Raw genomic sequence first — 26279 nt, 5'->3', positions numbered from 1 at the left:
TCCCATAATGCATTGTTTTGTAGTCTGTAGGGCAGCTTTCAGTCAGTTCAGTACTAAATTTCCAGCTGTTTTCGGGTAGGTTTGCCCCTTGCTCCGCCCCTTTCTCGCAATATTTTTGTTTTGATTGACAGTTGATGTTGGAGCAAAAACAAAAATATGTCACACACCAGGTGATCTGCACAGCGTTGAGTTCACCTGGGTGATCTCAAACACGCTTATTGTGCATCTTGGCTGCACCTATTTGGTGTCACAAAGATAAATTTCCATCCGTTTTCTTTACTATTTGTTCTGTCATGACAGCGATGCTTTTGTCAGTTTACCTTGTTGTTGCATCTTCAAAAGTGCAGAATAAAATGTGACACTGAATTAGAAACAGCACATTGTAATTTCTGCATCTATTATTAAAGTATTTATTAGTAATACAGTGGAAATGAGTAGATTGGGTTAGCATGTTGATTTACAGTATGCGCCCCTAAATTTTTTGGTTGTGCCCCTAAAATTTTCAGTTAGGGGCCACAGTGCTCGTAGTGAAAAAAGTTAGTCTGGAGCCCTGGTGAGGTTTGTTGGCTTTCTCTGGGCACTCCAGTTTCTACAGTCCAAAAACATGCTTCATAGGGCGATAGGGGAGTCTAAATTTTTTTATTTGGTTTGAAATGGTTTATGTCAAGCAATCAAATAAGAATAATACACAATAACAATACAATCATCAGTTATCCATTCATACAATGACAAATCAAACTTAGGATAATTAGACATATTAATAAATATTGCTTCAAAGGGAGTAGAAGGAAGCGAACTCATATAATCCCACCCCTGTTATACCGTAACCATTTTATTACAGGATTTATCATTATCCGGTTCATAACTTTTATCAGACAAAATTAAGAATCTTGAAGTAACAATAAAGCACATGACAAAGATGAATTACTTAATTATGGAAAAAATAACTTTTAGAAATCAACATTACAAATGCAGATCATTTATCCAAAATATATGCAGATTGTGTAACTTATAAAAGTCATGCATATGATTAATAAAAATAATACTATATCAGTAAAATAAACAACACCGTTTCAAAAATGTTCTTAGCAAAATTTTATGTAAGTATAAAAAGTTCATTCAAATTGCCCTTAGGTGTACATGTAGACATGTGAGTGTGTGGCCCTGCATGACAGACTGGTCACCTGTTTCAATGGGCATCCATTGAAAGGGAGCCAGGATTGGGTTGATGTAGCTCATCTTACACACTCAGAAAACGAGAAGCAGCATTCGGGACTATTTAGAGACGTGAAAGGGACAACTTGCTGACTCTTAAATAAATAGTTACAGTAACCCAGGGCTCCAGACTGCGACCATTTGGTCGCATTTTGCGACCAAAATTTGAGAGTGTGCGACTGAATTTTACATCCAGTCGCACATGTGCGACCAGTAAATTTGCCTCCCCCACCCTCCGTATTTTTTATACATTAAACGTGGAAGGGGCACGTCAATGATCTATGAAATGAGCAATGAAATCATCAATGAGAAGCGAGCGCACACGCACGCAGACAGACACACACTTGCGCAAATACTCATGACACTGGACTGGAGCACACGCGAGCGCACAATCGCGTGTCATTGAGTGATGCCTGAGGCGGCCAATGCGTGTGAGAAGAATAGGGAAAGTCACTGTAAGTGGCTAAAATATGTGGAGGGGCGGAGCCCAGAGATAATCGAGTGCGCGTAAACATCTGTGGGAAGGAAACGGAGACGATTATCAGCACAACCTGATATGTGCGTCTGAGCTATGAGGAAGAGAACTATTGATTCGTTCTTCCGACCTGCGGCTAGTGTACCAGTGCCAGAGTGTACAGCAGAGGTCTCAAACTCGCGAAGCAAACCACGGTTCTCATCATGCACGGCTGTTACTACGGCAGCACATCGCTCCCGCGGGAGTTGGGTCAGCTGAGGAGCATAAATGTGCCACACCTACATGCGTGACAGCTAACGGGGCTCTAACATTAAACACGTGTGAGCGACAACACGATTTAAAACGGGGAAAATGCAACAATAGACGTGTTTAAGATGAACCAGCGCCCTGGGGGGGGGGCATGAAGGCGAACAGGAATTAGGAGTTGTCATTAACATTCAATTTAGTTTTAATATGCCTCTCCCCCTAAGTATGATCTGTGATATTACATCTTTTATAATTACTTTAATGTTTTGTAATGTATGCAACCTTTTTTTAATAAGTTGGTATTTTAAATTATTTTAATTGATCAATGAACTACAAAAACCCATCAGGACACATGTCCCATAATGCATTGTTTTGTAGTCTGTAGGGCAGCTTTCAGTCAGTTCAGTACTAAATTTCCAGCTGCATTCGCTCAGGTTGGGGTCTTGCTTCCGCCCCTTTCTGTTGATGTTTTTTGGTTTTGATTGAAAGGTGATGTTAGAGCAAAAACAAAAATATGTCTCACACCAGGTGATCTGTGCAGCGTTGCGTCCATCTGCGTGATCTCAAATTATTGTGCATCTTGGCTGCACCTATTTGGTGTCGCCAACATGAATTTCCATCCCCAAATGTTTACAAACATTTAAGTATTGTTTGAAACTGTGAAATGACCGAAAGGTTACTACGGTAATCACTTAGTTACTAAAAACTTTTTTTTAATTATAAATGTATGGTATTTTTTTTTTACTATTTGTACTGTCATGACAGCGATGGTGCTGTCAGTTTACCTTTTTGTTGCATTTTCAAAAGTGCAGAATAAAATGTGACACTGAATTTGGAACAGCACATTGTAATTTCGGCATCTATTATTAAAGTATTTATTCGTAATACAGTGGAAATTAGTAGATTTGGTTAGCATGTTGATTTACGGTATGCGCCCCTAAATTTTCTGGTTGTGCCCCTAAAATTTTCAGTTGGGGGCCACTGTGCTCCTAGTGAAAAAAGTTAGTCTGGAGCCCTGCAGTAACCCATCTTGGAAACCATGGTTTACTGTGCCATTTTGATTAAAAAAACTGCTGCTCTTTCACCAGCTGCCTCAAATAAAAGAAGCTGGAGTTTAACATCACCAGATATGACCCAGAGTGTTTAGGCTGTAGAACTAGAGGACCCAGATCTACAGTGGAATAGTCACAGGAACTCCCTGGCCATCTAAAGGTTGATGAACATGGCAGTTAAGAAATTGGAAAAAATGAAATGACAGGAAACCTTTTTAAAATTGTTAAATAAAGCTGATCATCATAAATCGTCAGCATAAAGGTGAAAAGAAACTCAGTGTTTCCATTAGTGGAAACCAGAGGAAGTTGTAGAGGGCCTAGCACAGAGCACTGTGGAACCCCAAACAGTGGAGGTGTTTAAGAATCAGATTCAGAAAAGCTCACACATATACAATCCTCCCAAAGTATTGTTGGGGTAGTCCATTTTTTTGTTGTATTCTGCAGACATTTGGATTTCAGAAAAAAAAAATTAATGAGACAAAAGTTATAAAATCCAGCTTTTATTTTATGCTATTGACATAAATGTGTTAAAGTCCCACACCAATCATCTTTTGAGCTTTGACTGCTTCATTGGGGTACGTAGGCTTCATAAATGGGCCGCAACTTGTTTAGATTTGCTCCGTTTGCTTGGTGTCTGCTGTCTGGTCACAGTCATCATTGTATGGATTTTATGTTTTGAACTTGAAAACCTATGCACTTTTGTTAAGGCTTCCTTAAGTTTGTTTTTAGAAAAATCTTTATAATCCTTTTTTTTAATGTAATGACTAGATTAATTTGTACCATTATTTTTTGTATCTGTTACAATGTTTTTCAGAGTATAAGTTATGCTTTTTGCATAAGTTGGCTGAAAATGTGAATTTCACTTAGGTGTTAACCTGCATGGGATTTTGTTGTGTTTTTAAACAAATGGAAACGAGCGTTAGAGCAGGGGTCGGGAACCTTTTTGGCCAAGAGAACCATAAACACCACATATTTTTAAATGTAATTTCGTGACAGCCATACAATATGTTTCAAACTAAAACCAAAAATACAAGTGAATGTGAGCATTTTATGTAATTTCAATACTTTTAAAGTACAATAAGTCTGTGGATTCGTTTTAATAACATCTCAGTTTAACTTGGTGGCTGTTGGGTCGCGTTTTAAGTTCTGGAGTTCATTGAACGCATCAAGCAGAGATGCTGGTTGGCCCTCAGTTCTGTCGCTCAGCCTCTCGTTGGGGAGTTTCGACCAATGGGGTTCAGCTATGGTCCAAATAAGGAAATGGGTGGGCTGGTACAGGAGAATATAAAGTTGGGGGGAGCGCTGTCGGCGGGAGAGATTGAGGAGTTGCTGAGTTAGTTGTACGGCGTTGTTTATGGTCTGCAGTAACCAGAATAAAGAACCTTAAAAGAGGTTAAGTCTCCGTGCCTCAGTGTGGGAAAGGGACGCTACATTATGCTGTTGCTATTAAATGATGAGTATTTCTTAAAATGTGACTTCTGGTGCTGCGTGGTGGTTTTGCTGATGCTCTTGTCTGGTTGATAAGTGATGAGTTTAAGCTTCATGCAGCCGTTGAGACTTTCATCCGTTAAACATGATCGTAGGTCTGAATGTTCTTCAGATGTGAGAAAGATTGCTCACATGCAGACGTGGAGCCAAACATTGTCAGTACAGCAATACTCATGCTGCAGTGTGGTATGTGATGGGCAGCGTGTTCTGATCAGTGTGCGTCTCACCTTGCTGCCTGCACCCACTACCCCTCCCCTTTTCCTGCTTAAAGACGGGAGCGCGCAGCTGCCGGGATGGCAATTCACAGTTTAAGGCTGTTTCAAACTCTGTGATAGAACAGATAATAGTGGCACAGATATTTTTTCTCCATGCATCGCTACTACTGCCCGCCCCCCTGGCATCGCATCGCGCCCAAGGAGGACTGGTCAAATGAAACATTTTTTTAATATAATTAAAGATAATATAATTAAAGATTTGTCTGCGAGCCTGATGTGGCCATCAAAAGTGCCAGATATGGCTTGCGAGCCATGGGTTCCCAACCCCTGCGTTAGAGGGCACTATGTGAGTTTATTGGCGTTTGCTACTGACAGCAACGTAGAAGACACCGTGCCATGGCGGAATTGTTCCAGAGCTGCAAATTTAGGAATTTGAAGTGAGGTTCTACAATATAATCGGTTACCGATAATTTTCGGCCGATAGTAGACAGTGACACGTCATGCAGATAATTCCGATAAGAAAAAGATTTTCCGATAAAATGGACTGATAACTAAAAGCTTAAACTGTCGTCTCTTCCTCACTCACAACTCTGTATTTTGTTGTGCCAGCAAGGTGTCTGCTCCCACCGCCCATCCTGCAAGCTTCTGTAGCATGCACGTGACGTCATCTCTGAGCGCCTGCGCTAGAGAGCTCTGTCTGCAACATGGCGTAGAATTCACCCATTTGCGCTTATTTTGCCGTGTCTGAGATCAACGACTCACTCACTCTTTGCAAAATGTGTTCGACAGAAGTGTCACAAAGAGGGAAAAAAGGTTGAGCCTTAACACTACAAATCTCACAAGCTGTTTAAAAATTCCCCACTGCGATGTGTAAAAAGAATATGAAGGTGCCGTCATTGCTAGCATTAGCACTCATTCTGGAAAAAGAAAAAAAAACAACTGTGGGGCTTGCATGGAAATAGCTGTCAGCGCCCTGCACTACCATTGACTCCTCCCTCTTGAACAGTTTTAGACCCATTTCTAATCTCCCATTCATGTCCAAAATTTTAGAAAAAGTTGCTGCTAACCAACTTACAACCGCTCTCGACAGTCATGGCATCAGTTTCAAGTTTTCGCAGAACTCACTCCACTTAAACAGCCCTACTCAAAGTCAATAATGACATCCTGATGCAGGAAAATGCTCTGTGCTACTGCTACTGGACTTAACTGCAGTGTTTGACACTGTCGACCACTGTGTACTCCTGAACAGGCTAAAAAATTGGGTTGGGGTATCTGGTTCTGCTTTAAACTGGTTCTCCTCTTATCTGACGGTTACATCTTTCTCTGTTGTATTTAAGTTTGAGTCCTCTTCTACATCCCTCATTTCTAGTGTCCCACAAGGCTCAGTTTTGGGACCTTTATTGTTCATTTTATATCTATTGCCTTTGCAGCACATTTTAAGTTTTTTTAACAATATTTCTCATCATTTTTATGCTGATGATATTCAGCTTTTTGTGTCTTTTAAACTGCAGGATGTTTTTAAAATACAGATTTTACGCAGGTGTCTGGATTCAGTCAAGAGTTGGATGAATGATAATTTTCTCCAACTAAAGGAAGCTAAAATTGAGGTTCTAGTCTGTGTTCCAGACAGTTGCCCCAGATAGTCCAGTGGCCTGGTCCTCTTGCTTTCTTTATCAAGCCATCTGTCAGGAACCTCCTGGTGACTCTAGACCCGGTTTTATCCCTTGACTCACATGTCGGGTCACTTGTACATTCTTGTTTTTATCATCTTAAAAACATTGCAAAACTGAGTCCAATTGTGTCACGTTCTGAGTTAGAGATGCTCATCCACGCTTTTATTTCATCTTGTCTTAATTATTGCAACTCCATCTTGATATGCTTAAGCAAAAAATCTTTACAACGGCTCCAAGTTGTCCAGAACGCTGCTGCAAGGCTTTTAACTAATTTTTTTAAGTTTTCACACGTCACCCTGTTGTTAATCCAGCTGCACTGGCTCCCTATCCGCTACAGAGTGCATTTTAAAATCCTGGTTTTAACATACACAGCTCTCAATCGCCAAGCGCCGGTCTACTTAAAAGACCTTTTGCAGCCGTACACACCCAGCAGGTCCCTGAGGTCATGTGACCAGGGTTTGCTGGTTGTTAAGACAACCCGGTTAAAAACTAATGGTGACAGAGCTTTTGCAGTGGTGGCTCCATCCCTCTGGAACTCCCTTCCTCCCAGCCTCAGATCTGCCCCTACTTTCTACCTATTTTTTAAAATAGCTTTTTCTGAATTTTCTCTGTATTCAGTGTTTTATTGTGTTTTACCCTGTTTTATATGGAAGCGATTATGTAGCATAAATAAAAAGCAAAGTCAAAACCAGAAATGCTTTTTCATTTTCAAAATGAAGCTGCATTTTTTGACTCAAAAATATAATGAAAAAGCAATCCACCAAAATGCTTTTTCATTTCCTTCCTCAACACAGCTTATTCTGTCACTTAATTAAAATTACAATTAAAATGAAAAAGGTATTTGACATTTCATTTTCAAGACGTTCTCTGGTAAATGTGTAGCATAATTCATTTAGAAATGTCTAATTTGACATTCAAAATGGATTAATAGAAATGCTTTTTAATTTTCAAAATGAAGCTGCTTTTTTTGACTCAAAATTAAAAAGAAAAAGCAATACTTCAAAATGCTTTTTCATTTCCTTCCTCAACCCAGCTTTTTCTGTCACTTAATTAAAATGATAATGAAAATGGTATTTGACATTTCATTTTCAAAAAGGTCCATGGTAAATGTGTACCAAAATTCATTTAGAAATGTCTAATTTGACAATTAAAATGGATTAACAGAAATGCTTTTTAATTTTCAAAATGTAGCTGCATTTTTTGACTCAAAATTAAAAAGAAAAAACAATATTTCAAAATGCTTTATCATTTTATACTTAAAACCGCTTATTCTGTGTCATAATTCAAACGAAAATGCAAAGAGGGGATTGCATTTGCATTTTCACATCCAACCTGCGCACCTTGTCACAATATTCATTTCGAAAAAGCATTAGCAGAGGGGAGGCGGGGCGATGACGTCACTGCTTTCTCTGTGTGTCCGGCTGCTGACTGACGCACACACACGCACCAGGAGCAGACTGTGTTAGCGGCAGAGACGAGGGTTTTGTGATGGTTGTGAACTTCTGATGAGTTTCCACAGCTTCTCAGGACTACATAGCAGCATGTCCGCCTTCTGCGGTCCTCCTCCTGACCCACCGCGGACAAGGTTTTTTCTTCGGACCGCCAGCTGCCTTCGCATAGCGCAGCGCAAAGCTCCGATGATCGCTGAAGGCGGAAATGCTGCTGCGATCTGAGAAACCATCATATGAATTTGTGTTTCCAGTGGTGTCCAGAACAAAATAAAGACTGATATAATTCCCAGATATTTACACATTTATCTGCAGCTTTGCGGTGAATTTGCTGTTTGATTTATTAAGATCCAGGAATCCAGGTTTGAGCAGGCCAGGTCCAACGGTTTGTGAACAGGACCCGGTTTTAGGTGTTCTTAATGTGAAAAATGCAGCAGAATGTTCCTTTAGCTCCCTTGCGAATCAGAAGCTGTAAATCGTAAGCCAACTTTAGCGTCGTCTGACCGCACGGATTTAAAAACCTATGATCGAGCAGAGCAGGCCGTAAAATATTAGCATAACTGTTATAAAAGCACATTATGAAGATAGTCTCCTGCAGCTTCGCGCTGAGTGAGTGTTTTTGGTCCAACCAGCAACGTTTAGCATTGAGAAATCGGCTGTCTGTTGATGGAGCTCCAGCTGTCATCAAACAGTAAATTCACCGCGAAGCTGCAGATAAATGTGTAAATATGTGGGAATCAGTCTTTATTTTGTTCTGGACACCACTGGAAACACAAATTCATATAATGGTTTCTCAGATCGTAGCAGCATTTCCGCCTTCAGCGATCATCGGGAGCTTCGCGCTCCGCTATGCGAAGGCAGCTGGCGGTCCGAAGAACAAAAGCTTGTCCGCGGTGCGTCAGGAGGACCGCAGAAGGCGGACATGCAGCTATGTAGTCCTGAGAAGCTGTGGAAACTCATCAGAAGTTCACAACCATCACAAAACCCTCGTCTCTGCCGCTAACACAGTCTGCTCCTGGTGCGTGTGTGTGCGTCAGTCAGCAGCCGGACACACGGAGAAAGCAGTGACGTCATCGCCCCGCCTCCCCTCTGCTAATGCTTTTTTGAAATGAATATTGTGACAAGGTGCGCGGGGTGGATGTGAAAATGCAAATGCAATTCCCTCTTTGCATTTTCGTTTGAATTATGACACAGAATAAGCGGTTTTAGGTATAAAATGAAAAAGCATTTTGAAATATTGTTTTTTCTTTTTAATTTTGAGTCAAAAAATGCAGCTACATTTTGAAAATTAAGAAGCATTTCTGTTAATCCATTTTAATTGTCAAATTAGACATTTCTAAATGAATTATGCTACACATTTACCAGGAACCTTTTTGAAAATGAAATGTCAAATACCATTTTCATTATCATTTTAATTAAGTGACAGAAAAAGCTGGGTTGAGGAAGGAAATGAAAAAGCATTTTGAAGTATTGCTTTTTCTTTTTAATTTTGAGTCAAAAAAAGCAGCTTCATTTTGAAAATTAAAAAGCATTTCTATTAATCCATTTTGAATGTCAAATTAGACATTTCTAAATGAATTATGCTACACATTTACCAGAGAACGTCTTGAAAATGAAATGTCAAATACCATTTTCATTTTCATTTTAATTTTAATTAAGTGACAGAATAAGCTGTGTTGAGGAAGGAAATGAAAAAGCATTTTGGTGGAATGCTTTTTTATTATATTTTTTATTTTTAAGTATTTAAAAAAAATATCAGAGTATGGTATCGGCTACAAGAGGCAATATCGGGAATCAGTATCGGTTGTTTAGTCATTATCTTTCATCACTAATTTGAAGTGATATAAAGACTATATTCGACTTGTTGGTATGTTCTTTATGGAAGGGTTATCTTAATTGTTCATATGTTGTGTCAATATTAATAGATTCCTCTTATGTTTAATGAAGTTAAATAAGCACTAATGTGTTACAGTAGTGAAATGTGCATATTCAGTCTATTATTGTTATCTATTCCGTTATGATATTTTGTTCTTCTTTATTATGCAATAGTTCAAAAATACGTAGTCATTGTTTGTGTTCCAACTCAACTCAATGTTGATAGCTTTCAAGTATTATTAGGTTTTTACGTAACTGATGAGCTGAGTCAATTGACTTCATTTCAAATGAGTTAGTTGTATTATAACTAGAGCTGTGACGGTGTGGGTTACCCCCAGCTGAACACAAAATTCCCCGGGGGCCGCGTCGCAGACGAATACAATGGAAATTAATAATTACAACACAGTATTCTTTATTAGCTAATAACAGTAAGGTGTTGTAGAATGACTGTGCATGTGCTGAAACCAGTGTGTCGGCGCCCTGCGTGTGCAGGAGGAAGGAAGAGCGCGTGTAGCACAAAAGTGTTGGGGGTGCGTGTTTATGCTCGGTGTTGCGAAGTGAAGGAGAACAGTAATAAAAAAAGGTTTCCCCCAGAAGAACGGTGATTGATTCTTTATTATTTTACTTTATTATTATTATTAACCCGCTCTGGGGTAGACCTGTGAGGCTGTGGGATTTTACATCACCGCGGTGATGAAGCAGCAAGAGTCGCGGTGTCGGGACTCTTGCCCCCCCAACATAAAAACGTCTGGCGAGTGGCCGGGTCGCACACTCAAGAACGCACGCAGCTTGTATTGGAAATGAATAGAATGAAATTTAATAATTAGAACACAGTATATTTAATAACAAACAAACGGTAACAACAACTAACTACCGTAAATTCCGGACTACAAAGCGCACCCGATTACAAGCCGCACCCACCCATTTTCAAGTGTTTTAGTTTTATACATACATATACATTTTTTTTTTAGTTTTATACATACACAAGCCGCGTCAGAGTACAAGCCGCGCATGTGTTAGGCGATATTGTCATCCTGACAGATCACGGCCAGTATCCCAGAGTGAGTGCAATTAATTAGCACATTGTGGGTGGTGCCAGCTTTGCCTCTGGCTCATGTATTTGAGTGTATCGACATCTGTCAAACAGCATGGACCTCTATTCTGTTCACAAGTTCCTCAGTTATGGTGTTTTTATTTCATTTTTTTTTACTTATTGACAATCTAGGTATCATACATAAAATTACAAACAGTAACCATATAATCAACATTACATCCCTCAGTTATGATGAGGAAATTTACATCCGCGATTCCACATTTCCCATGAGTCTTAGGGGCTAAAGGCGGGGCCAATGCCCGGCTCGCCATTCTGTTGTACGTGTTTAAGAATGAGCAAGTATCAGCAGTGCATGGAGGGGTGAACGGGTACAGCTCTCCTTCCAATTGTGTCGCGGCAGCGTTATGGGAGTAACAGGGCTGGTTAAAAAACACACCGGTAAAATACAGCAGCGGCGACTGAAAAGCGCGCGCCTCAGTGCGGCGCGTGCGTCAGAATTCAGAAGCCTCTGCACTCCGCGGACGCCTCTGCGCTCCGCTCCCGCCCCGCGCGCTCCTTGTCTCCCCTTCCTATCTACTCCGACACCTCTGGCCAGGGCGGCTTCAAGGAGGAGCACTTCGTCCCCGTTGCGCCGGTGGATGGAGCAAATCGTTTCTGTGCAAAGCAATTGGACTTAATACTGTACGTTTTGTGTATGAGGGGCGGGTGCGTTGTTACGTGTGGGAGCCATCAGACTGCCATCGGCCCCGCAGCTCAATCAGCAGGAGAAGATGTCTCCAGCTCACACGGAGGCTGTGAGTTTTTCAAAGCAAAATTCCGCTTTTACGGTTTCCTTAGAAACCGTAAATGGAGTGTACATTCACTCCATGCGCTGTTCTCTCCGTCACGCAGAAAACCGGCTTTTCCAAACCCGTTGGTGACGGTGGACTTTTTTACGCTGCTTTTAACGATTGCTTTTAACTTGAAAGCTTCATCGTATTGTAGCGGCGATCTGGTGCACGTTGGGTCTAATGGCACCAAAGGATTCTGGGATGTGGCCGGGCATGCGTGTTTCATTTTGTTGAACCATGACTGAAGTGTCTAAGACCTGAAGTCAAGTCCATGCTGTTTGGCTGCTTAGAGGTGTGTTGAATATAAATGCCTTGTGCTTGGTGTTAGATAAAGAATTCAAACTATTCACTGAGTTCGAAAGTACGTACATGGCGGCCGCTAATTAAATCCATAAATTAGCCGCGTCACTGAATAAGCCGCAGGGCTGTAAGCGCAGGAAAAAAGTAGCGGCTTGTAGTCCGGAAATTACGGTAATTAGCTAACTATACAGGTAAACATTAACAACCATTTTTAAAGTGCAAAATAGAGCAAAAAGTGAATAAGTGCCGCTCAAATGAGTCACGCTGTTGCTGCTTTAATTTGTCCGTCTTCATGTTACGTGACAGGAACTCCAACATGTTAACCAGGTTTCAGCGAGGACCTTAACGATGTTTCTAGCCACACTGAGTACGCGCTCCGATGGAGTGCTCGTAGCGCATACAAATATTTTCTTGCCCCTTTTGACAGAAGAGGGAATCGAGCCTGATTGTCCCGCCACCAGGCAAGCGGATCAGAGTGCAGATCGAGGGCTTCCTCCTGCAAATATCTCGTGACGTCAGTGTCTGCACGGATTCTTTTTGGACTGTTTTGGTTACGCTGTTGTCTTTTATGCTCGTGTTTGTGTGTATTTAATTCACATTATCTGTAAACATTACAAGAAGTGAAACATGGCAACAGTTAATTAAAAATCAGACACACACAAAAAAAAATCCCCCATAAGATTTAATGGACTGTCCATCCCTTGCGCAGGAGGAAGCCCTTGCAGTTTGAACATAGGACTCACGGAAAAAGTAAATTATTAGCAAAGATGAATGTGTTAATCATGGTTCAAATCACACACCATATGCAGTCCAGTAACTTTCACAAAGAAAAAAAGAATTATGACAGTGGATCAACGTACCAGGGGTCCTTAGGACCGCTTTTGAGCAGCGGTCTAGAGTGCAACCAATTTGGTATTTTTTAAAGAAGAATTTTAAAGAATATTTTAGGTTATTTTTTTAGCTTAACTTTTGATAAGCAGATAACCAGTTTAATAAATCAGATTAATTGTTGATTTAAATTTTGATTATTTTTTTTAATGGTGCGCCTAAAAAAAATGATCTTCCAGAGTTAAGCAGTCAGACTGTGGTCCTGCTCTTTATGCTCCGCAGCCTCCCGCCTGAGGGGAGCAGCGAGAACAGAGGGTGTGAGGGGTGAGTGGGGTCTTTCAGGATGGGGGTGGCTCGTTTTCCTGCATCTGGTCTCGTAGATGTCAGTGGTGGTCTGCAGGCTGCAGCCCACAGTCCTCTGTGCGGCTTTAGTCAGCTTTTCTCTGTGCCGCAGAGCAGCTGCCGTGCCACACAGTGATGCAGGAGGTCAGGATTTGATCTTTTTCAGATGCCGTGTTTTTATCTGCTCAGATTTGAACAAAGAAATACTAAGAAATGCTGTTTTATTCTTAAATTCTTTAATATGCCATAAAAGAAAAATGCTACAAGAACATGTTAAAAACACCAAAAGCACGAATGTCATTGGAATGGGTCTTTAAACACCAATTTTTTCATGTAATTTATATTATTGTTTTAAATAAAGGATTGTTTGTTTACGAGTTTGTAAGTTAATCATTTTGAAGTCCGAATGCTCATACTAACAGCAAATAAAAAGGAAATTGACCAAGTAAAAGAGCTGAGTTAAAGGCAATGTGGGCAAGAAGGTGGGTGCACCAAACTTTTATTCTGGTGCAACTAAGTTAGGTGCACCGGTGCAACCAGTGTAAAGATTTAGTCTAGAACCTGTTGAGAAACACTGGTCTATATACAGTGGGACAAAGGTAGTTGGCAGACATTTCCACAAACGTTTAATCCTCAATGTTCTCATCGATGAAGGAAGTCATGGAGCCCCAGGTGGAGGGAGATAATCAGTGATCTTATATTTCCTCAATTCTTTAATAATTGCTCCAAATGTGATCTTTTTTCTCAAAGCTGTTTATTGATTTTAGATTGGTTTATTCCAGTCTTGTTTTAGGTCTACTGTAAAATCGTGTCCCTGGTGTCCTTTGACCGCTCTTTGGCCTTGGTCATGGTGGAGACGTTGCAGTCTGACTGTTTAAGGGTGTGGACAGGTGTATATTCACAACCAGTTCAAACAGGAGACATTAGTACAGGTAACCATAAAAGAGCTTTTTAAAGAAAAAAAAGGTCTTATATGTTTGTAAGAAATATATATACTTATTTTCATCTTCATTATACAAATACAAAAAATCAAGCATTGTGTTTTTCTGTCTCTCAGTTGAACTATATGATTGAACTTTGGTGACCAAACTCAGCTTTTTAAGTGGGACAACTTTTATAATCTCTGACTGACAAAGTTTTTTGACCAATTGGATTTTAAAAACTTGCTGGATTGAGCCGTCAAATATTGCCAGTGAGGGTGTATTAATGAAATTAATCACTCTGCTTTTGCACCGGGTGATCTGAAGATAAAATGGAAAATGATCAGGACTCTTTAAGCTTTTTTATTGCCTACTTCAAATCAAAAAACAAAGATCCTAAGTGCTACTCATAGTCCTGAAATCTGATGTTAATTAAGTCTCAGTTAAGAATGCTTAGAGAAACAGTTTGTGACTGATTTCACATGGCCGTGGCATCTGACGCTGGAGGCAGGTGAAGGAAACGATTAAACGGGAGGATGACGTGTGGTCACATCCTGATGGCAATTGTCCATGCAGTGAGGCTGAGGGCAGGAATGCATGAATGATCGAAAACGGTCACCATGCTTCTGTCCTGTCCTTTCAGGCCCCTGATTTATTTACTCCAGCTCCCCGTAGACATAAACAGTGCTGTCTAGTGTACACCCACACACGCATAACATAAACACACACATTTTTACACAGGTATAGAACCAAACATACATAGCCACAGAGACACAGAAACTTACATACAGATGTGGAGGCTTCCTCCTGTGTGTGTCCATTTGTATGTGTGTGAGAGAAAAACAGTCAACACGTTTTGTCCTGTAAGGTGTGGTTTAATAAGTTTACATGTTTACATTGTCCGTATATTTCCTAAATTTCTTCTGCAATGCCTGCCAACATAAATGTGTAAGTAAGACTGACCTCTACTCTCATGCACAGATCAGTGGTCAGTCCTCATGGCTAGTTGTACTGCATCTGCCAGTGAAGATAAAATCACACGTTGTGTGGAGCTTCTCCTGTCCAGAAACGCTGACCCCAATGTGGTGGATAGGTGAGTAACCATGCATGTGTCTGATTAAACATATTCATGGACTTAACACACTCCATACATTTATATGTTTTGACGTAGGTAAAAAAAACACTTCAGACACAATACAGCAAAGAAAAAAGCAGGTGTTGGATCAAATTCCCTTTGATGGTTCTCATTATGCGGAGCTGCCATGTGGTAGCGTTATGCAGCACAGTTCTCCACACCATGTGTGTATATTTGTTATGTTTTGTTTGGAATGTCCTGTTATGGCATGTGCATGTACAGACGGGCACCAGACAGACAGACAAACAAAGCTGAAAGGGTGGCGAAGACTATTTCTTTAACACATTTGGCTAAAAGCTTTTCTTTTTTCTAAATATTTGGCTTTGGTATTTGTTAGATATGAATGTGTATTATTGTTTTAAGTGATATTTTATTTATTTTTTATTGCTTATTATAAAAATAATTTGCACAATGTAAACAGCATGCTATGTGTGTTTGGGAACATCTGGTAGTATAAACTGACATTTCATAGAACAGAAAGACCATTTCAGTTTTACATTTATATTTAGGGAGTAATAGTGGCAACAACAATACATCAACCACCCCTCAAGATTTTATTTCCCCAGCTCTCTGCGCGCTTGTGCTGTCGTTTTTCAGAGTAAAGTCCGTCCGCCGGTCTCTCGAAAAGCGCAGATGTGAAAACAGCAGCAAGATAAGAGGAGCTTCTTCCGCGAGTAAAAGAAAAAACCTAATAGTGCACCCGCTGCGAGAAGCACCCCCCACCCCCGTAAGCTCTGCTAGTTGACCCGTGTAGCTTTTTGTTTAAGCTGATGAAGCAGCAGAAAATGTGAGGATTTTTAACAGATCCAGTAAGAACTGGAGGATAAACCTGTTGGACTTACAGCACCAACACCAAGTTACATAAAAAGTGTTGACTTGGAGACCTTGGTGTCGTTACACACTGATGCTAAATGCTAACAAGCTGTGCCATGTGTCGCCTACATGTGATCACGGACCTGTTTAAAGTCGGACTAAATTTTCACGGAGCGCACTTTAAGACACGGCAGATACATGCAACAAAATGAATTCATAGAACATTTATAAAAACCTTGTTCTATAAATATAATAACAGGAAACTTTATTAGCATTGTCTTTGTAGAATTACAGAGCCGGCGTTGAGCTGAAAAAAGCCCCCCTTCGTGATAGCGCTGCATCTTTACTGTCAATTACAAAAATCCAAAACATGATCAAGTTTTTAGGGTGAATTTGAACTTGACTTTCCAGTTGATTGAGGACTGAAACCCCCCCTCTTCTCATGGGGGCGTTTTTCAGGAGGAAAGCAGAAACTACTCATTTGTGATTGAAAAGAAAACGGTTCATAGATGGCGTGACAACACCACTTCATTACAAATTTATTTATGTAGCCCAATATTACAAAAGATTTATAGAATAATTTGGTTGGTAGGTTATTTTTTATCTACCAGCCAACTTGGCTGGTGAGTCAGAAATGAGATTTTGGTCTCTGGGGTTGTGACTTCAAACTTTGAGCATCAAACCAAATGCAGCAAAATGCGTTTCAAGGCTGTTGCTACCAGAACTGCTCTGCTGAGTGCGTTCTAGTATTTCTCTTTATGAGATGCTCAAGCTAGCGGTAGCTTACAAAACATCAGCTTGTATTTAGTTGAACTTTGCTAATTTCCAAAGGAGACGTTAAAATGAATTATCGGTAGTTTTTTTTCAATATATTCCATCATTTGTAATGTTTGTTAAAGAAAGTAAAAGCAGGTAGAAAAAAATCAATTAAAATCGAAAATCACATTTTGAATGAAAAAATCTGAGATTTTATTTTTTGGCAATTTCACCCAGATCTAAGATACAGTATTTCATTTATACTTGATTATCTTGAAGAAATCCATAGAATCTGGAAAACTTCAGCTGTACTGTTTAGTAGCAGTTTTTTTTCCCTCTGAGTCGCACTGGTTGAAGTTTGGGATAAAGACGTTCTGGATCCATTTTAGGTCAGTGAATCGGATTGAATCTGATTGTTCAAAATGAACTAAAATCCACTATGAATTGAATTGTAAACCACAAATATCAATTCGAATCGAATAGTTGTTATAATGCATTGTTGCACTTATTCACTTATTAAGCCTCGGGGGCATCACTCTTGTTTTTGAAGGAGCTCGCATCCTGAACGGGACACTTCCGTGGAAATGCTCTTTTCACTTGAGGCTGGTTTACACCGGTAGTTTGCGTTCTGTCTCCGATGGGTTGCATCGACACAAAAATAACAGAACCTTCATTAATAAATCAGAATGTTTACATTGCCTCAGTCATACATCCGTCTGACATGACATCCGTTTTTCTGCAACGCCAGCTTTATGCAGGAGTTCTTTATCTAGTCCAGGGGTGTCAAACTCATTTTCACTGAGGGCCACATCAACATGTCGGCTGTCCTCAAAGGGCCAGATATAACTTATACATGTAACTAAATGTAATGAAAAATAAACAAAACTACTCCTTAATGTTAAATTACTCATTCATTTATTTATTACAACTTTTTAAAGTAACAATTACAGCTGTATAGAAAACATATGTTTGCTTGTTACTCTAGCAAAATTCTTTTACATTTGATTCTGTCAGGTTAGGTTATATGGACAGTGTTTAAGTCCTAATGTTTAGTTGCCCAATCCGATAGTTCAAGTCCAATCCCCCCTAAATATGAATAAATACACACTCATTTTTATTTTAAGAAATTAAAACTTTTATGCTCTTGCCGGCCACATAAAATGACATGACGGGCCACATTTGGCCCCCCCGCCTTGAGCTTGAGACATGTGATCTAGTCTGTTGACCCATCAATGTTCTGGCAAAAACCTGGAGAACCGGAAACAGGTCTGGGTTTTAAAAGTAAACACTTCCTTTTTACTTTCAATGTGCTTTCAAAATAAAACGTTATAAAATTTTATTTTTTAGGTGATGTACCCATGCAATAATGGATGTTAACACCGCGGTTAACACTGGCAAGTTTAATTTTGGTAGTCCAAAATCATAACGTTATATATGATTAAAAAAATAATTTTACAAGAACTTTGTGTGGAAGGAGAGCGTATGGGGACTCCCACGCCACACACAGATACCACAGACAGACCAGTGTAAATTCAGGATCAGACTAGTTCAAAATGAGTCGCTTTGATATGAAAAGCCAAGGTAAAAACGTATTGCCCAATTGAGATGGTCCTTTATCTTCTTTGTTAGGATGAGACTTGAGGGACATGAATATAATTCACTTTAAGGTTGATGGGTTCTATTAATGTAAATTATTCAGAATTTCCATTAAAAACAACACATTAAAACATTTTTTTCAGAATATTATCTTGTTCAGAATTACTCCTTGTTTGGAATATGTTCTGGATGTGAGACTTTCCAGGCACAGTTACAGGGTGTAGGACTCTTGGGTATGTTCATGTGGTCACTCTCAGTTAGAGGCCATTAGGACCCAGAACTATTGTAGGAAGCATTAACAATAGAAACTTGGTTTAATTTACTGCCACTACAACTTCATTATTTTAAATAAAACTGATCGAGCAGACAGAAAGCCTTCAAGGGAAAGAATTCCTTAATGTATCTGAAGAGCAAAATTAGAGACAAAGAAGAAGAGATTCAATTACCAGACCAGTTTTATGGTAGGAGAGGGTTTAATCTATGAACTTGGTTAACATTTAAAAAGCAGTAAAAAGTTATACATTTGTCACAGTTTTATGAATGAATTGACCTTATCTTCAGTGGACATGCTCTTACTGTCCATAAAAGCATTCAGTTGTTAAGATTTTTACAACAATCACATTGACTTAGTAGTTACATAAATGTGGTGTGAACATGGCGGGTCACTCACGTTGTGTGGTGTGACAAACCCTGTGTGTAAATTGGCTTTGTTTGACGTTGAATTGTAGTTGTCTTCATAAATACATCCAACACTGTTTAAATAAGGTACATTTTTCAGACGTGATTTATTTAACACAGGTTTTAACTATTGTGGGCAGCACTTAAAACCCTTGCATGAAAGCAGAATGTCCCTTCAGAGTTGTCCACAGCATATAAACCTGTCTGATAATCTGATCAGCTAACCATGCTTGGCTTGCTGCCAGGCCATTGCTCAGGTTCACACAGTCGTCTGTGGATGGACACAGCTAAGGGTTAGTGGTTTTTCAGGAACATTTTGTTGCTTCAACATTTATCAAGACTGTAAATTGTTTAAAATTGTACAAAAAAGGCTTTTTATGGAAACACATTAGTTTACTCCTTATGCTGGGTTCTAAATTATATTGATGGATGAAGTAAGCATGAGAACTAGATAGCAAAGGAAGATTCCACAGTCTGCCCCGAACCCCATGCAGCTCCTTCAGTGCCTGGGTACCTTCATGAAATCCCCATAAAACCCTTATAGAACATATGAACAGACTTGAAAGTTTTTTCTCAGACAAAATATGTGAAGAAATGTAAGAAAGGCTAAGGTAGTGAAAAGAGTGGGCACTGCCCCCCAAATCCAAAGGATCAGCAGAAAGTGAGGTCAATGTGGGTTTAGCGGATAAAATCTTGTTTCCCTCTCAGCCCCTCTTACGTCCGAATATCAAACCACTGATTAACACCAGCTGCACGCCCACTGCTTCACTGTAAACAAAAATTCTGTCATTTCTCTAAGTTCAGAAATGCAGGCACAAGATGTGGATGCGTTGCGTCCACGTGTCCTTTTCTTGTCTTTCTGCACTTCAAGTTCTGCACTCAGCAAAGCTCATTAAGTTTATGAGGGGAAATCCAGAAATACCACTGCACATTAATTTCAATTTTTCCTTCATAACATTACATACAATTTATAACAGTACGGTAAAATAAGCATAATTAGAATACATTATTTTTTATGACTAATACATTACAATTATTTTTCCGGATTTATAATTAGACCATCAATTACACTTCTCACAAAAAGGTAGGCATATTGATATTTACCATGTGCATATTTCATTTTTGGTCTGAATTGTAAGTAAATAAGTTAAACTTCCCTCTGATATTAATAATAATGATTGAGAAGAAACACCATTTTCGTTTAGCAAAATTGAGACAATAATAAAGATAGCCTTACCATATGAGGCAGTCCCACTTCCTGAGGTTGAGTTGCGGCAATTCTGGCACCAGGTGGTGGAGTGTTATCATCTATGAACAGAAAGTTGGTGGTGTGCTGGTGGAATTGGGGATGATGATTGGTTCAATGATGTCTCTGAGAGAAGACCCTCCAGTAACCGAACATCTACAATAACCTAATCAGTTTTGTGTTGACTGGTGATGCCTGTCTAGACAGTTGGACCTCCTCCAACAAGGCGAACCTTGGGTACCATGCTGAAACCTGACCTCACCTCATCCTCTCCAGCAATGCTGACGACCACATTAAACCATGTCAGAGTCCAGAGGTGCTTAGGTACTGGTCGTGGTCTGTCTCTGGTGGGGCTCCACTCCTGGGTCTGTCACAAACTGATGACACTTTGAGACTCACCAACTTCACCAGCAACACCTGTGGCCAGTAGGTGCTGGTCGTCTGTTAAACGACGGTGTTTGTTCATGGCTGTTTAAACCTGGAATGATGTGCTAGCAAAATCAACTTTTTATACCCTCAGAATGTTGAAATTGATGCTAAAGTGAAAAGGATTTGTTTAAAGAACGTTCTTGTTTTTTTCTCCATATCCCTAACCCGTTGTGAGTTGTGTATATCAGTTTAATTAATTATTCTCACATTTTATATGAAGGTTCTTAATAGATGTCCGTCTCTTTGTCTGCTTTCTTAAAGAAGTGACTGCTCAAATGTGAAAATTATTTTAGGAAGAGAAGGATTGCTTCCAAGCAAGCTACCAAGTCTTAGACTTCACCGCTGGTTTGGCTGCTGGAGCTCATCCATTTCACGCTTAATTGAATTGTAAATTGAAACTTCATCGTTTTTCATATTTTTACTCTTCTGTGATAATGTAGGTGTTGTAAAACTCAGTAGCTCATAGGATTTGTAGTGCCTCATTTTTTAGGTAGAGAACAGTTTGTACATTGAGCTGTTGGTCCATCAATCCTTTGACTAAACAGAACTCACAGTCTGAAGGACAGGGAGCACACAACACTAGCTAAAACAGAATGTGAGTGACCTTGATGCCATCTCAACAAATCTAGCATGGGGAAGATACAACAACACACGACAAGTTGAAAGAAAAATGACCCCTTTTATCTGATTCTCTGGGGTTTAACAGATAGTGACTGATCCACAGGGAAGGATGTTAGGAAAGATGGTTGTCAGACATGTCAGAGCCTTTGTTTTGTTGTTTGAGTGTACATTGAACATTAACTAGTGATTTCTTGGAATTTGTTAAGTGGAAATGTGCACTTTTTTTAGTGCAGAGGCTTAAAAACCATTGACGCACAGTTCAAACTCACACCTCTTTTACAAACATGACCCCTGTCTCAGGACGCTTTTAGTGCGACCTAATTTATTACTAATTTGAACTTCTATAGTGCTAAATATGTAAAAAAAAAAAAAAAGAGGGACAACAGCAGCTCATAAGGAAATGTTAAGACATTTTAATCTGTTCTTAAAGCAGCCACTCCTGGAGGACAACATTAACTTCCCTCTTTTTTATGGTGAAATGATTCTGTTGATCCCTTTCTTTTATTCATTTAACATTTTATCTAAAACCAGATTTTATGACATGAGTTATATCATTTTTGTATACTTTCATAATCTGTTTGCCTTCCACCTTTTATGTCCATGTTTTATGCTTTCATTTCTCCTACTCCATTTTATAGAATAACATTCGATCTTGTCTTGGAAGGTGACATATTCATTTACTTTTCTGACATAAAGAATAAAATAAAATGGTAACAACAACAGTTGTAAATTCCTGTGTATATTCCTGATGGATCTAAAACTATTCACAAAAAGTTAGGGATATTGTCAACAACTCTGTTGATGCCGTACAGTCCCTGACAAAAGTCTTGTCACTTATCCATTTTGTAGAAACAAAAGTGTATAACCTCACTTTTAATGAATCCATTGGTTTTAGAATTGTCTCATATGAAAGCTAAAACCCTCCCAAATTATGTTCAATATACTAAAATAAAATTGCTTCACTGAAGAAAGATTGATCATTTAATGAACACAGGTCACATTTTGGCAAGACAAGTTTTGTTGCCTACAGAGAGTGATGTGAAAATTTAACAACTAATTTACTTCAAAAACAAAAATATGTTGCATAACATCAGTGAATTAAGTAGTGCTACTGTGAGATCCATATTTATATCTTGTATAACTTCCATGAGCTTGAAGGACAGCATCCATGCGGTTTGACAATGATTCATACAATTTATAGATGAAGTCATCAGGAATAGCAAAGAAAGCAGTCTTACATGCCTCCCAGAGTTCATCAAGATTCTTTGGTTTCATCTTCCATTCTACCCTAGACATGCTCAATGATGTTCATGTCTGGTGACTGAGCTGGCCAGTCCTGGAGCACCGTGATCTTCTTCGCCTTGAGGAACTTTGATGTAGAGATGGAAGTATGCGATGGAGCACCATCCTGCTGCAGAATTTGACCCCTTTTATGGTTGGGAATGTAAGAGGTAGCGAATACTTCTTGATATTTTAGGCTATTGATATTGCCTTCCACCCTGCAAATGTTTCGCACACCCCCATACTGGATGTAACCCCAGACCATGATTTTCCCGCCACCAAACTTAACTGTTTTCTGGGTGAATCTTGGGTCCATGCGGGCTCCAGTTGGTCTCCTGCAATACTTGCGGCGGCTGTGATGTAATTCAACTGAAGACTCATCTGAGAAATCCACCTTCTGCCACTTTTCCAGCGTCCATCCTTTTAGCAGGCTGTGGGCCTTGGCAAATGCCACACGTTTTTTCAATTGCCTTTTGTTTAGTGCTGGTTTCTGGGCACTGATTCGACCATGGAGGCCATTTTGAGACAGAATTCTACAAACTGTTCTGGTTGACACAGGAACTCAAGGTGACCAGGCCTGGTGGAGCTCTGCTGCAGTGGAAAAGGGGCTGGCCTTGGATTTTCCAACCAACAAACGGTCCTCCCGAGCAGTTGTCTTGCGGGGTCTGCCGGACCTGGGATTGTCAAAAACATCTCCAGTCTCTTCAAATCTTTTTCTTCTTCTTTGTACTTGACGCTGAGACACATTGAAGGTGTCATCCACCTCAGCAGTGGATCTGGTCTGCAGCCTCTTGATAATCAACGCTTTGGTCTCAGGGTGAATCTTAGGCATGTTGTCAGAGGTCAAGTTGCAGTTGATGTGAAGGCCTGGTGTGCTGGGGTTCTTTTTATACACACCGACTAATTGATTGATCAGTAATTGATCACAGGTGAGGCTGTAATCTAGGATTGGGTGCATCATATGACGACGCAACAAAACTTTTGTCTTGCCAAAATGTGACCTTTCTGTGTTCATTAAATGATCAATCTTTCTTCAGTGAAGCAATTTTATTTTAGTATATTGAACATAATTTGGGAGGGTTTTAGCTTTCATATGAGACATTTCTGAAACCAATGGATTAATTAAAAGTGAGGTTATACGCTTTTGTTTCTACAAAATGGATAAGCGACAAGACTTGTCAGGGACCGTATAGTTTGTTTGTTTTACTTAACAGATTTTCAGGATGGGAAGGCAAATGTTCTAAGGTGATAGACAGGCCTTATTTTATGTTGCCTACATTATGGTCTCACTGTCTACAGTGTGTCTGACTTAATGAGGCCAAAAATATATAAAATAAACCGTTCAAGATTCTCAGGGAATTAGAAGCTGATTTTGTCAGTAAGTCATTCCAAGTTATCATTCCAACAGCCATGAACACATGACATTGCTTAACAGACGAGCAGTGCCACCTGGCCTTCGGGATGGTAGTAGGCAGCCAGATGTTGCTGGTGAATTAAGTCCCAAAGTGTCATCAGCAGATTTGCATCAAGACACAGAACTACTGGCTAAGTTTGGGACAGACCCAGAAGTGGAATCCCACCAGAGACAGACCACAACCATTACCTGTATCTAAGGACCTCTGCACTCTGACATGGTTCTGAAAACACCACACAGCTGTACAATAAATTGTGCGTATTATTTATGAGATGTTGGGGTACTAAGGTTTGCAGACAAACCATTTACTACCAACTCCCCCTCTTGACTTTAACGCCAGATGACTGTTACATGTGACAACACATAGCCATGAACGTTGGGAGTGGGCACAGGACCAGGTGACCTGGACAATGCAGCAATGGTCTACCATTCTGTTCATTGAAATAATGGTCAATAGCATGGCTGGAAGAGTGGAATGCCTCAGAACCACATCATGAGGCTAGCGAGGAGCATTTCAAGTGATGAGACGTTGCTTTCAGGCAGTCTTTGCTGCAAATGGGGGAAATTCCAGCTATTGAGACGAGCAATGTTTATTTGGGACTATAATTTTGTTTAATTTTTCTGGTAATGAATAACAAACTTATACAAATGGTTCTTCTTTTTTTCCCCCTGGAATCCGTTTTTTTTTTTTAAAGGAGTTTTTCCTTACCGAGAAGGAGGATCTAAGGCAGAGGTTCTCAAAGAGTTACCCGGTGGCCAATGGCGGCCTGCGGGAAGATTTTTTGTGGCCCTCAATAAAAGAGAGCCAGAGCAGGTATCTTTGAGGAAAAACGTTGTGTTGGCAAAGTGAAAAGGCGCTTTCAAGCTAAGTGGACAAATGCTTACTTTGTCGTACCTCATGGGCTGGATAAAGTCATGTGCCGTATTTGCTAGCAGTTAAGTGCAATGCTCAAAGGATTTAATATAAATCGTCACTATGTTACAAATTATGTGACACCGGCGAGGAGCGCAACAATAAGCTCCAACAACAACAACGAGGCTATGCTGCACAGCAGATAACGTTTAGTTGACCACTCTATCCTTTTAAATAGACTCCACGACATGGTTGGAATTAGTGGAACAGCTTTTAATTGGTTTAAATCTTAACCCACAGAGATTTTATTGTTAATTTAAATGACTTTTCATCTAGAAGGCACAAACTGACACGTGGGGTGCCCCTAGGCTCCATCCTGGGTCCAACACTTTTTAATCTTTTTTTAACATGTATTTATTTGTTTAATGTCTTTTAGCCAAGTTAGACTGTTTACGAGTGTTTTCGCACCCTTAGCTGGGGTGTTTGGGTCTATGCCGTCACCCCGGCCAACAGGGGGACAGGGCAGACGGCGCCTTCTGGGTTCTCTCTTCGTTAGCTTTTTTCTTTAGTCATTTCGCTTTTACTTGTTTGTTTTTGTGTAATTTATTGTGTGGGGCTTATTTAATTATTTTATTGCATGAATGGGGATTGGTGTCTTCTGCATTCTTGTTTTTTATGCACAGCACCTTGCGCTGTTTTTTTATTTTACATGAAAGGTACTATATAAATAAAATTAATTTGAATTTGAATTTGTTTACAAATATTAGTTAAATCCAGTGAAGCTGTGACAGAGGCTAGCTATGTTGTGGCTTTGGAAATGGCCCGGCGTAGCAAGCCTTTAAGTGATGGGGAGTTTGTAAAAACAATGTATGCTTAAAGTGGCTGCCATGGTTTGTCCGGAGCAAAACAGGAAAGTTTGAAGAAATAAGTCGGTCAAATGATACAAATACTAAAAAAGTGGAAGATCTGCGGGCAGCAACCTCCAACTGCAACTGGGAAAACATCTGAAAGACCTGATTAATTGTACATTTGATCATTGAAGTTATTAAAAACAACTTTTTCTGTTTATACAATTTTTTTCCACCAAAATTGGCCCCCAGTCTAGTGTCGATTTTTGTAATTTGGCCCTCCGCTACAAAAACATTGAGAACCCCTTATCTAAGGGCAGAGATGCCCAGTTTAGCTTAGTCTGTTTAGTAATCAGCAATTGTATTTTATAATTGATCTTTTTGTTTTGTAAAATTGGTGAAGCCTGTTCAGACAACTATTGTAATATTGGGTTACATAAGTAAAACTCAATTGAATTGAAAGGGAATTTTTACATATTTTTCTAAAATTCAGACCAAATAGGAACATCAGTTAAGTAAATTACAACGTCCCCAATTTTGTTGTAAGTAGTGTCTCTTGTTCAGTCTTTTAACTAGCCATTAAAATTAGAACCAAAGAGAACAGATTCATTTTTAGAAAGCCTAATGTAAACTCCTACCATATCTACC

At 39.7% G+C, this 26279-nt stretch overlaps 1 protein-coding gene across 3 annotated transcripts in view; it reads left to right on the top strand.

The window, feature by feature from the left end:
* asz1 (ankyrin repeat, SAM and basic leucine zipper domain containing 1) overlaps positions 1-26279 on the top strand; it is a 76267-nt gene that overhangs the window by 9698 nt on the left and 40290 nt on the right. For all 3 annotated transcript variants that reach the window (XM_078948267.1, XM_004086224.5, XM_078948268.1), the window contains exon 4: positions 14943-15054. In XM_078948267.1, the coding sequence (XP_078804393.1) occupies positions 14943-15054 (112 nt within the window). The remainder of the gene's footprint in view (positions 1-14942; positions 15055-26279) is intronic.

Source organism: Oryzias latipes, chromosome 6 (genome assembly GCF_053564925.1).
Source record: "Oryzias latipes strain Hd-rR chromosome 6, Olatipes_Hd-rR_3.1".
Classification (NCBI taxonomy): Eukaryota; Metazoa; Chordata; class Actinopteri; order Beloniformes; family Adrianichthyidae; genus Oryzias; species Oryzias latipes.
The sequence above is the reverse complement of the archived record's forward strand: the minus strand, read 5'-3'. Positions and strand labels throughout refer to the sequence as shown.